At 44.0% G+C, this 12,015-nt stretch overlaps 1 protein-coding gene across 2 annotated transcripts in view; it reads left to right on the top strand.

The window, feature by feature from the left end:
- The window catches only part of DYNC2H1 (dynein cytoplasmic 2 heavy chain 1), a 1,541,159-nt gene that overhangs the window by 877,495 nt on the left and 651,649 nt on the right, over positions 1-12,015 (top strand). For both annotated transcript variants that reach the window (XM_069202358.1, XM_069202357.1), the window contains one exon: positions 10,472-10,595. In XM_069202358.1, coding sequence (XP_069058459.1) covers positions 10,472-10,595 — 124 coding nt within the window. The remainder of the gene's footprint in view (positions 1-10,471; positions 10,596-12,015) is intronic.

Below are 12,015 nucleotides of genomic sequence, written 5' to 3'. Positions count from 1 at the left end.
CCTCAGCTAGCATTTCTTGGGCTCCTGCCCGCTCTCGACACTGTCGCGACTCTTGGACTTGGTCCCCTTGTCTTACAGGTACTCAGGTCCGGAAATCCACTGTTGTTGCATTGCTGGTGTTTGTTCTCCTTGCAGAATCCCCCTATCACGACTTCTGTGCTCTCTGGGGGTAGTAGGTGCACTTTACACCTACCTTTCGGGGTCTTGGGGTGGACTATTTTTCTAACCCTCACTGTTTTCTTACAGTCCCAGCGACCCTCTACAAGCTCACATAGGTTTGGGGTCCATTCATGGTTCGCATTCCACTTTTGGAGTATATGGTTTGTGTTGCCCCTATACCTAGGTGCTCCTATTGCAATCTACTGTAACTTTACATTGCTTGCATTACTTCCTTTTGCTAATATCTGCATAATTTTGGTTTGTGTACATATATCTTGTGTATATATCTTATCCTCATACTGAGGGTACTCACTGAGATACTTTCGGCATATTGTCATAAAAATAAAGTTCCTTTATTTTTAGTATATCTGTGTATTGTGTTTTCTTATGATATTGTGCATATGACATCAGTGGTATAGTAGGAGCTTTCCACGTCGCCTAGTTCAGCCTACGCTGCTTTGCCATAGCTATTTTCCATCAGCCTAAGCTGCTAGAAACACCTCTTCTACACTAATAAGTGATAACTGGACCTGGCACAAGGTGTAAGTACCTCTGGTACCCACTACAAGCCAGGCCAGCCTCCTACACATATGTGTCACTCCTGGGATGGGATGGCCACATGGTGGAGGCAAAGATCAGAAGGATCATGTCTCCTTCAGAATCCGGGCTCCACATCAATCTTTTGGAGCTCAGGGCGATGAGGCTTGCATTGAAAGCATTCCTTCACTCTCCCAATGGGAAATGGAGCAGGTTTTCACAGACAACAGCACCACCATGTGGTACTTGAACAACGAGGTCAAGGTAGGGTTTTGGACCCTTTGTCAAGAGGCCCTGCATCTCTGGACATGGCAGGAATGTCAGGGCATATTCCTGGTGTTTTAACATCTGGTGGGCTCTCTGAATGCCAGAGCAGACGAACTCAACTGCCAAATCATGGTCGATCACGAATGACATCTCCATCTGGAGGTGGCGCAAGGTCTCTTTCAGCAGTGGGGAGAGCCTTGGTTTGATCTGTTCGCCTGCGCAGAGAATGCACAATATCACCTGTTTTGCAAGCTGGAGTTTCCAAGGCGGCACTCGCTTGGTGATGCTTTTCGTCTCGATTGGAACTCAGGCCTCCTATACGCCTTCCTGCCAATACCACTTCTACCCAGATGTTGGAAAATGGGTCATTGGTAAGGGCAGGTAGGTACCTACACTTAGCAATAGGCCACTAACCTCCACTTAGGACCAGTTAGGTCTCAGTAAATTAAACCCAGCTCAACCCTTGGTAGCTTGGCAACGAGCGTCAAGGCTTAACTTAGGAGATAGAGTGTAAAGCATTCAAATATCACAAAACAGTAATTAAATAAAACACAAGAAACAGTTTAAAAATCCAAAACCACTTTATAAAAATAGGTTACATTTTTATCTTTAAAATGACACAAAAACGAATAAAATCGGATAAGGGGAACCGGAGATATGAATTTTTAAAGAATTATTCTTTTTTTAGCGCCTTTTTTTGCTGCAAGGCGTGGTCATCCCGGGGGTTGCAGGCTTGTTTGGTTCCTCTGAAGTCCAGCAGCGGTTCCAATGGCCAGTAGCAGATGAGGTCGATGTAGAGGAGTCCTGTTGGACTCTTGCATGCCGAATCTGGGGACACACCCGCAAGGGAGTCCCTAAATAGCCCTAAGAGGGGGCTTGGTCACTCTGCAGGGTGATCCACCTATCAGAGGGGTCACTGACGTCAGTCACCTCTCCTGGCGAACCAGATGCTCCCAGGGGCCTCGGCATATCTTGTTTCTAAGGAGCCAGAATCAAGTGGCCACCTAGAGGAGCTCTGGGCACCATCCCTGGGGTGGTGATGGACAGGGAAGTGGTCAGTCCCCTTTCCTTTGTGTGGTTTCGCGTGGACAGCCAGCAAACCATGGAAGACTTGTAGGAGCAATACTTGAGGGTCCTCTAAGGAGCCCCCAGAGTGCATGGAATCATGCCACCAATACTGGCATTAGTATTTGGGTATGACTCCGACATGTTTGATACCAAACATGCCTAGGTTCAGAGTTAACATTATGTAGCTGGACACCTGTGTCCAGTACGTGGGTAAAATGTCTTCCCCGCACTTATGAAGTCCAGTTCATTGGTACTGGGATTCGTAGGGGCACCTCTGCTCATACGGGGGTGCCCACACACACACAGGGACCTGCACCCTGCCCTCTGGGCTAGGAGGGCCTACCATACGGGTGACTTAGAGTGACCTGGTGCAGTGACCAGCAGTGAAAGAGTGCATAAACCTTTTCACGCAGGCTGCAATGGCAGGCCTGCATACACAGTTTGCATGGACTCCCATGGGTGGCATAATACATGCTGCAGCCCAGGTGGGACCCCTGGTGTACCAATACCCTGGGTACCTAAGTGCTATATACTAGGGACCTACAGGGGTGCGGTGCACCAGTGTGCTAATTGTGGGGTGTAAAGGGTACCAAAGCAACTTTAGAGGAGAGGGAGCACAATCACTTGGGTCTTGGTTAGCAGGATCCCAGTGAAAACTGTTTAAGTACACTGATGACAGGAAAAAAGTGGGGGTAACATGCCAAAAAGATGACTTTCCTACAAAGGGCATGTGGATGCCCCTTCAACAGGCCTTCCACACCAAGTATCTGCAGTTAGTGGCAGTCCAACTAGCTCTCAAAGTTTTCTTCTGTCACATACCTCACAAAACAGTCCTGGTCAAAATAGTCAACAAGACTGCCATGTATTAACTTTCAGAAACAATGAGGCATGAATTCTACCCCACTCCCGGCGCTAGCACACAGGGCAACGACTTCACAGACATGCTCAGAATGATGTGGCAATAAGTCTATGAGTGGGAAGTCCAACCCCAGGTCCTGCTCCCATACTTCACATGTTGAGGATTTCCCAATGTGCACCTGTTTGCAGCAGTTGAAAATGCCAAACCTCCAAGCTTTGCCTCCATCTTTAACCACCCACCATCCATGGGCAACGCACAATGGATGTACTTGTTAGAAATATTTGCGTATGCTTTTCTACTTCTCCCCCTTCTTCCTAGAATGGTCTGGAGGCTACGGCAGACATTCATCAACCCTATCCTGATGGCTGCCCCGTGGGCCAGACAGCCCTGGTTCACAACCCTTCTGGAGTTGTTTGTAGTCCTTCACGAGAAGCTTCCCAACCGGCCAGATCTTCTCACTCAACACCAGGGCACAGTCAGACACTCCTACCCCAAGCATTTCAAACTAATCATTTTTTTATGATGCCCAAGAGTTTGGGTACCTCAATCCAGGGTACCGTAAGCCAGGAGCACTAATGAGCAGCCCAGAAGTAACACACTAGCCAGTTTCTTACCCCTCACATAAGAGAAGATTAAATCCCTGCTAATGCAAACCAGCTCGGGGTCACCGGAGGACCCATGTCCACCAATAGTGATGCAGTTGGCCCCTGGGTATATAGCAGAAGCATTGGAGAAAGTCTCCTCCCAATGCTGATTTCAGGGGGATATCCCCAATGCTGGAAGAAGGCTATATTATCCCTTTTAAAAAAATTAAAAAAAGCAAACAGAGAGGTGAATGATTTGAAAAATCTCTGGCTTATTTAGCTAATGCTGGCCCCAGCTAAAATATTGGAGAAACATCTAAATAAACAGCTTGCTCATTTTCTTGGTGATAATGAATGCCTTGATCCCTCTCAGCATTTGTGAGCAATCACTGCACTAAATCGGCTTTGATTACTGCGGCCAATTTCATCCGGCGTCAGGTGGATCTAGGCAGAGTGGCTATTCTGGTGATGCTATATCTGTCTGCAGCCTTTGACACCATTTCTCCATCTCTGCTGGTAAGTATGCTGTGACAGGCGGGGCTGAGGGATAAGGCGCTCCAACTATTAGAGTCCTTTCTAAGGACTGGCATAGTTAACAATAGAGACCTTAGCGCATGCCCGTTCCAACTGCGCTGCTGTGTTCTGCAGGGCTCAGCCCCACCCTCTCGCTTCATTGGCATGGCTGATACGGTCCTGGGGTTTTCAGGTGTCATTCTGCTGCAGATATTACATAGATTATCGTGCCTTTTGGAGAGGACCGGACAGAAGTGGCTGATAGATGCAAGTTGTGTATAACAGAGGTCAACATCTGGATGAGGCAAAACTGGCTCAAAATGAATGCGGAAAGTACAGAAATCTTGATTTTAGGCACTAACAACTCTATCTTGATTAGCAGCTGGTGACCTGAGGCTTGTGGACCGCTGCCAGTTCCGGTGAAGGAGGCAAAGAATCTGGGGATTGTCTTTGATAATGCTCTGACTTTTGAGCGCCAGGTCAACAAGGCAGTAAGCTCTTGTTTCTGGCTATGCAAGATGCTGAGAAAGATCTTCGTGTTCATTCCATTGGAGCTTAGGGTACCAATAGTACTGGCATTAATCACCTGTTAGCTGGACTACTGCAATGCTTTGTACCTAAATTTAACGCAGCACTCCCTCAACACACTTCAACTTATCCAAAATGCAGTGGGGCGTATAGTCCTAGGACTATCTAAGAGCCATTTGGTGAGTGAAGGCTTGAGGACCCTACACTGGCTCTTGATATGGAAGCAGCTTAATTTCAAGGCCTTATGCTTGGTGTTTAAGGCTCTCCATCAGCTAGGCCCTAAGTACCATAGGTTCACCTTCACCTGGTACGCCCCTAGCAGGTCAGTGAGATCTGCTAGTCAGGAGACAGTAAATGTACCAAGATTTCAGACGGCTGGATGGGGGGTGGTGAGAGACTTCACAGTGGCCAGGCTCTGGAACAAGCTGCAGGATGCCATTAGAGTGTCGGACTCGTATATGATGTTTCGCAGGGTGGTTAAAATTTGGCTGTTCTCAGCAGCATAATAGGCTTCCGATCAGTACCCCGCTTGAGTAGCCTTCATAGGATTGTCTTCTGGCTCCTGCTCACCTGCACAGTGCTTTGATGCCTTTTTGGTTTAATGGGCTTTACAAATACAAATCTCCATTCTGAGTTATGTCCATCCTCAAAGAGGCTCGCCATCCCACTACTCAAGCCTGCTATGCATCAAAGTGGAAGAGGTTTGTCCACTACTGCCTACCCAGACACATTGATCCACTCAAACCAGCAGCACAGGATGTCATCTGCTACCTGTTTCACTTGCAATTCACAGACTTTCATTTGTTTACGTTTGGCTGCAATGGTGGCATATTTACAGAACAGGCAACACTCTTCATTATTCAGAGTCCCCGGCATTAAGGGGTTTATGGAGACATTAGGAGGGTTATCCTCCCCAGGTTATCCCCAGTCCCGCCCTGGAACCTCATTCTAGTACTCACTATGCTCATGGGACCTCCTTTTAACCCTCTTTATATGTGCCCTCTCAGGTTTCTGTTCTGGAATCTTGCATTTCTAGTCACAATCACTTCCCTCAGGCATGAGTGAAATCTAAGCTCTCATGCTGGAAAATCTATTTTTAAAGTTCAGGCTGACAAAAAATAATGCATAAAAGTAACTCAAAGTTTCTGCCTAAGGTGGTCTCCCCTTTCCACCTTACCAGACAATCGAACTCCTGGTGTTATTCCCGCACCCAGACAAAGAGAGAGCCCTTCAAACACTAGCTATCAAGAGGGTTCTCATGTACTACAATGACAGGAACTAAATCCTTTTGTTAAACAAAAGTTTTCACCTAAACTAAACCACAGGAAGGCAGTGCCAGTTCAAAAGCAGGGATCGCGTGCTGGCTAGTCAAGTGCATTAAGATCTGTTATGCCAAGGCCAAAAATACCTCCCTGCTACCCCTGGGCTGTATTCTACATGCAAGAAGGTAGCCTACATGGCTTGTCTGGGCAACATCGCAATAGCTGATATCTGTAGGACAGCTACCAAGACCTTATCTTTCACATTCGCCAAACTCAACTGTACGATCCCCACCATTGTATAGCCCCAGTGACCCCATCTCCAGAGGCTTTCTCCATGGCAGGGTTCCTGGGATCCAGGAACACATTCTTGCCCCCAAGAGAGCAGGCAGGAAAGTGTTACTTATTCCCAAAGCAAAAAAGCAAAAAGCTTCTTCCGTAGGGTGGGGAGCACACATGTTTCTCCTTGCTCGCACACTCACTCTGAAAATATGATCTGCCCTAGGGGATGGCAGACCATGAAAAGACTTGGGGTGGGGGGCCCCCTCCCCAAATATATATATATATATATATATATATATATATACATATATATATATATATATATATATATATGTGAAATGGGTGGCTGCTGCTCATATCACATTCTCTGCTCCAGCTGGAGAACGCCCCAAAAGGCCTTGCAAGAGCTTTTTGTTTTTAACATTGTTTGATGACTTGTGGTGCCCTTAGAAGCAGCAGGGCCACCACAAAGGTTTTTTTAAAAAAAATGTTTTGTGGGCTGCAAGGAGCACAGCAGCCTCCTAAGAACATTTTTAAAAATGCAGTAAGTCTCCTGAATTATTCAATCCATGACCCCCGGAGTGCATACAATTTTATTCAAAGCACTCTATGCTATATGCTCTTCAGCTGGAGTGCAGGGACCCTTTGTGGTTGATTGTGCCTTGTGGCCTGAAAAATGTTTAAAAAAAAAAAAAAGACTCAATGACTTGTTTAATTTTTTTTTTTTTAAATGCCTCATTGAAAAAAATTTGTGAAAATAACTATTAAAAATGGCGATGTATGAATTTATAAAATATACATTTGATTATAGCTATTGGTGACTGTTTATGTTTCAGTAGTATTTATTGGGATCTTTGCATATAGCAAACACAGAACATATTGGTGGCTTATTAACAAAGTTAGTCAGTCTGCTTATTATATATTCAAGTGCTTACTTTTTATAATTTGGTGTTCTGAGCCATTGATAAAGTCAGTAGGTATGTGTTACGTAAAACAACACCCTTTATATCGTTACATGTCATCAGCCATGTGCAGCTATGCGCCGACTGCCAGTACCTAAAAAATGTCCCTTTCCTAGCACATCCTAACAGCTGTACTTCAGAACACGAAAGAAAGGCAAAAGAATCATTCACATGTGTATAGTGATATTTCTTTGCAGATTTTTACCCTTTTTCTTGATGATTTAAACCTTGTACGTTCTACAAGGTGAGAAACAGTTTCCATTCTACAAGTTATTAGACCTGTAAAACTAAAAAGAAATCCCTGACAGTTCCTTGCTTTCTGGCCCCTTAATATGCATTCCACAACATTTTACTGTAACAACGAGCCTCCAAAACACTAAGCGTCATCTCAAAAGTATGACAGGTGCCCCTATTATAATTAAGTTACAATCCCTCATTTCCATGTCCCATAACTTTCAGACATTAGTGGTCGGTATTGTTTAAGCACGTTGTCTAAAAGAATCCATGGAATCATGCAATTTCTGTAAGGTATGCCTAACTATAGCTCCTGCTAAAACTGGCCAGTAAGAAATCCGCTGTCCAAGCCCTGGCTGCAATCTATATGCCAACAGGACATGGGTCTTTGGATAAAACATTGAAAGTAATGAGGTCATACTCAATGAAACTTTTACAATGAAAACTAGAAAGTCCGTGAATATAATGCACCTTTTGATGTATATATCTACTCACAAATTCCCCACTTTAGGAAAATTCTCTAGGTGCCAGACTGGATCTCGAAAAGTTTTGCTCAGCAATAACTTTCTGGTGTCACCAGCTACTAGAAAGGGCCATAAAGCCTGAAGAAACTCTCCTCTCAGAATTTGAAGACTTTGGAAGCTGCCAAACGGCACACTTGTGCCCATCCTATTTTTCCACACCTCTTTAACGCATGCCTGGAGCTGTTCTCAGTGCTTCACTGATTAAATGTCTCAGCCTTTCAACAGCGACTAGGTCAAACCTCCCTGACTAATTTTTCAGGGTTTAAACTCTTTTGCAGAGCTTGTCCCTGTCGGACCACATGACACCTATATCTTAAGTCCTTATCTCCTGTTCCCTAATACACCTGAAAGCCATCAAGGAGCAAGAGGCCAAGCCATTTTTGGCCAAAGACCACAGGAAGACACCAAAGTGTTCTCCTTCTCCTTCGATAAGTTCCCAGACAGGGAATGGTCTCAGAAGAAATTGTAATATCACAAAACAAAATGATGGACGGAGTGTTGAAACTTTTCAAACACTCACCCCGGTCACAAATCTGGGTTTAATCCATCGTTATTTAGCTTGCTACGTCACCCCAGTTCAGACGCAGCTATATGCAGATCAGTCCCGCCCGAATTGCCAAGCCAAGTTCTCCCTGGACAGTATTCAAGCATCCTGGGACCGGTTTCAGGGTATCACCCTTCATCAGCCAGGCTAGCTTGAATCCAGTGGCGCAGCAAGCACAGGACCCACGCCTGGGCATACCCTGGCCACTTAGGGTGCACAAGGCAAAATCCACTAGTTGATTCCAAATTCTTTTTCCATGGCCCTTTTAGCCCAAGGGTCAGGAGTACTTTCTCTGAGAGATGAAAAAAGTCTTTGCTTCTGGATGCCGTACCTTTTGCACTGAAAACACCAATTACCTCTAGCTGGTCCTGTAAACTGACTGTTACCATTCTCCAGGACCAAATTAAATAGCTGTTCACTTATCTGGTCAATAAAGGTTTGGATGTTTCCAATCAAATCCTCAAGAGTGGCGTTTATTTTTCAGAACATCATGGAATTAATCCATGGAAGCAGCTGTCACCACCCTCCCTTGATCGCTTCAAGAACAGTAGAACTGTGGCTTGCTTGCTGGTCCTTAACTCCCAATGAAACAGTTCAACCAAGAGTAAAGAAAATTGCAAGACCATTTTAGGGCACAACACTCACAGCAGAGGCCACCTTCTGAGCCAATCCAGGTGTCCCAATAAATGTTGTGTTCCTGTCAGGACAGGGGAAAATTTGGAATCACCCACAGTAGCAGATTCAGTCCCCTCTATTTTCCCCACTGGCTAGACTACCTCATAACCTCAGACTCCTTTCTGTCAGCTACATGCTATAACATTTTTGCAAATGTTATCTGCTTCTCCCACTTTAACTGATTACTGCAAGGGTAGGGTGCCCTTGAGAGGAAAATATGTTTTGCCAAAGGGTATTTTAGACTTTCACCTGACTTAGTCCCTTTGGCATAATTTTATCTGTCTTCTAATTTTTCAGGTGAAGAGGATGGGTTGCATAGGGTCCATCCAAGTGGGGCATTGAGCTATCATCTGTACTGTACCAAGCAGTTGAGGGCAGATTATACCCTTTTCGTTGGATGTTGTGGAGAGAGGTGGGCTAAGCTCTTAAGCAAATTATTTCTAGGTGGATTTCTTCAGTGATGAAGCTGTGTTAATAGTGGGTTGTCACCCTGCTGTGAATTGTAGGGTGAATACAGTAAAAAGGAAGGCAACAACTTCTGCCTTACTCTGTGCGGTATCAGTGGAGACAATTTGTTGCACTTCTTCCTGATCATCCTTTCATTCATTCGCTTAGCATTTGTTGGATGATTAATTGAAAGAAGAATCTTAGTTGGCTGAGGCAGTCCTTCAATGTTTCGTGGTGTAGGTCTTGTGCTTCATTCACTGGCCTCCTTTTTTAGATTGTTTTGTAAGTTTACCCATGGACACTTCAAGAAGAGTATACATTTGAAGAACAAATTATTTAACTTCTGTAGGGTTCTTTTTGATGACTACTGTTCATCTGCAGATTCCTTCTGACCATCCACCTGCCTTCTTCTGAAGCAAGGGTTTTGTTTTCAGTCTTCACGTCTTATTTTTCTACTGGACATGAATATAAAGAGGACTGAAATCACTGGTCCTCTTCGTCATTTGTGATGTAGCTTCAACCATGGATCCTCGCAGATCTGCACTGAAGCAGTCATGTGCCATCTGACACCAGAGTGGAGGTATTGCTGTGGAGTCTTTTCCAGAACCACTCCGGTTTAATGCATGGTTCACCTAAAGAAATTTGCATCAAGAACAATAGCCATCAGAAAGATCATTGCTGAATCTAAATAACATGTTCTTCTGTTAAATGCAGACTGTTCTGCAGTTTCATTGGTTTAGATGTTTGAAATTATTGGGTGGGCTATTGATGCATGGAAAGGCACGTTTAGCTATAGAAGCATGGGGATGTTAATGACTTCAAAACACCCTCAAGAATCATTTTTGGATTTTATAATGAAAAGGAATAGCACAACAGTAAATATTATATTGTAATTTTCTTTTGAAGGTCAGGTTTGGTATAACAGGTGGAATGTATTGGGTTATTTGTTTTGTTAGACTGCCCAACAATGAGCATCCAATAACTCGATACATTTTTGCAAAAATCTACTTTGTTTTTCTTCTTACACAGGATGCTAACTTTATGACTGCTCTTGAGCTGGCAGTACGCTTTGGAAAGACGCTTATAATACAGGAGATGGATGGAGTAGAGCCTGTTCTATATCCTTTACTTCGAAAAGATCTTATTGCCCAGGGTAAGTGTTAAGTGCCTGAATTTCAAAATTCACCTTTACTGCCCACCCCTTTTCAGGCAGGCACTTCATTTGTCACAGTCTTTTGACTTCGCAGAAGCAGATGTCAGTCTCTTAAAACATTTTCAAAACTAGTTTAACTCATTCCTATCAGAGAGAATGACAGTGTTGAGGGATGTAGTATGAAGATTAAGGAACAAAGGGCCAGATGTATGAATCTGGCCCATTGCGATTCGGTAATTGCGATTTTTAAGAAATCGCAATTACCGACTCGCAAAGGGCCATGTATCACATTTGCGAATCGGTAATTGTGATTTCTTAAAAATCGCAAATGCAATTACCGAATCGCAAATTGCGATACTGGCCCCATTCGCAGCTATGGGCCTGTTGGTCCATAGCTGCGAATTTTTTGCATTTCGCAAATTGCGATTTCTGAAACAGAAATCGCAATTTGTGAAAAGCAAAGGGCCAGGGTCCTGCACCCCATTTTTTTTTTTTACACATGTAAAGTACACACATGCCAAAAGGGCATGTGTACTTTACAGTTCAAATGTAAAAATGCAGTTTTACTGCATTTTTTAATTTTGCACCAGGTTACCACCTGGTTGCAGGTCTCCTCTACGCATTCCACTTACCTAGGTGGGGGTCCTGTGTTCGCATTCAATTTATTTAGTATATGGGTTGTGCTCCCCCTAGGGTCACTGTTGGTATTTACTATTTACACTGATTTCTAAACTTTTCTATGTTCATTTCTGATTGCTAGTGTATATATTTAGTGTATTACTCACCTCCTATTGGAGGGTTGCCCTTCTAGTATTTTGTGGTATTGTTTTCCAAAAATAAAGTACCTTTATTTTTGTACAACTGAGTGTGTTCTTTCATGTGTGTAAGTGCTGTGTGACTAGAGTGGTTTTGCATGAGCTTTGCATGTCTCCTAGATAATCCTTGGCTGCTCATCCACAGCTACCTCTAGAGAGCCTGGCTTCTAGACACTTAATATACTTCACTAAGAGGAGATACCTGGTATAAGGTGTAAGTTCCTTAGGTACCCACCACACACCAGGCCAGCTTCCTGAAGGTGCAAATTGCAAATTACAACATGGGAAGAATTGTTTTGTTATTAGTATTAATTTTTTTCAGTAATCTCTTTATTAAGGTTTTGTATTACTGACATTATTAAAAGAACAGACCCCTATCAGCGACACCCATCACCAATAAGTTTGAAGACATAAAACATGCATTGAGTAGATGGGTCACAGTAGAGGTCTTAACACTAAATGATATAACGTAGGTCCAAACAAACTCTGATCCCTTTCTCCACCCGAGGAGCGGAACAACCCGTTATCACATTTATTAAGTTTGAACTTCGTCTCTCTCTTCTCCCCTAGCCCAAAACATCAGGTTGTCTTTGTAGCTCGGGCAC

The sequence above is a fragment of the Pleurodeles waltl genome, chromosome 8 (genome assembly GCF_031143425.1).
Source record: "Pleurodeles waltl isolate 20211129_DDA chromosome 8, aPleWal1.hap1.20221129, whole genome shotgun sequence".
Classification (NCBI taxonomy): Eukaryota; Metazoa; Chordata; class Amphibia; order Caudata; family Salamandridae; genus Pleurodeles; species Pleurodeles waltl.
Note: the sequence above shows the minus strand (reverse complement) of the source record. Positions and strands in the feature narration are given on the sequence as shown.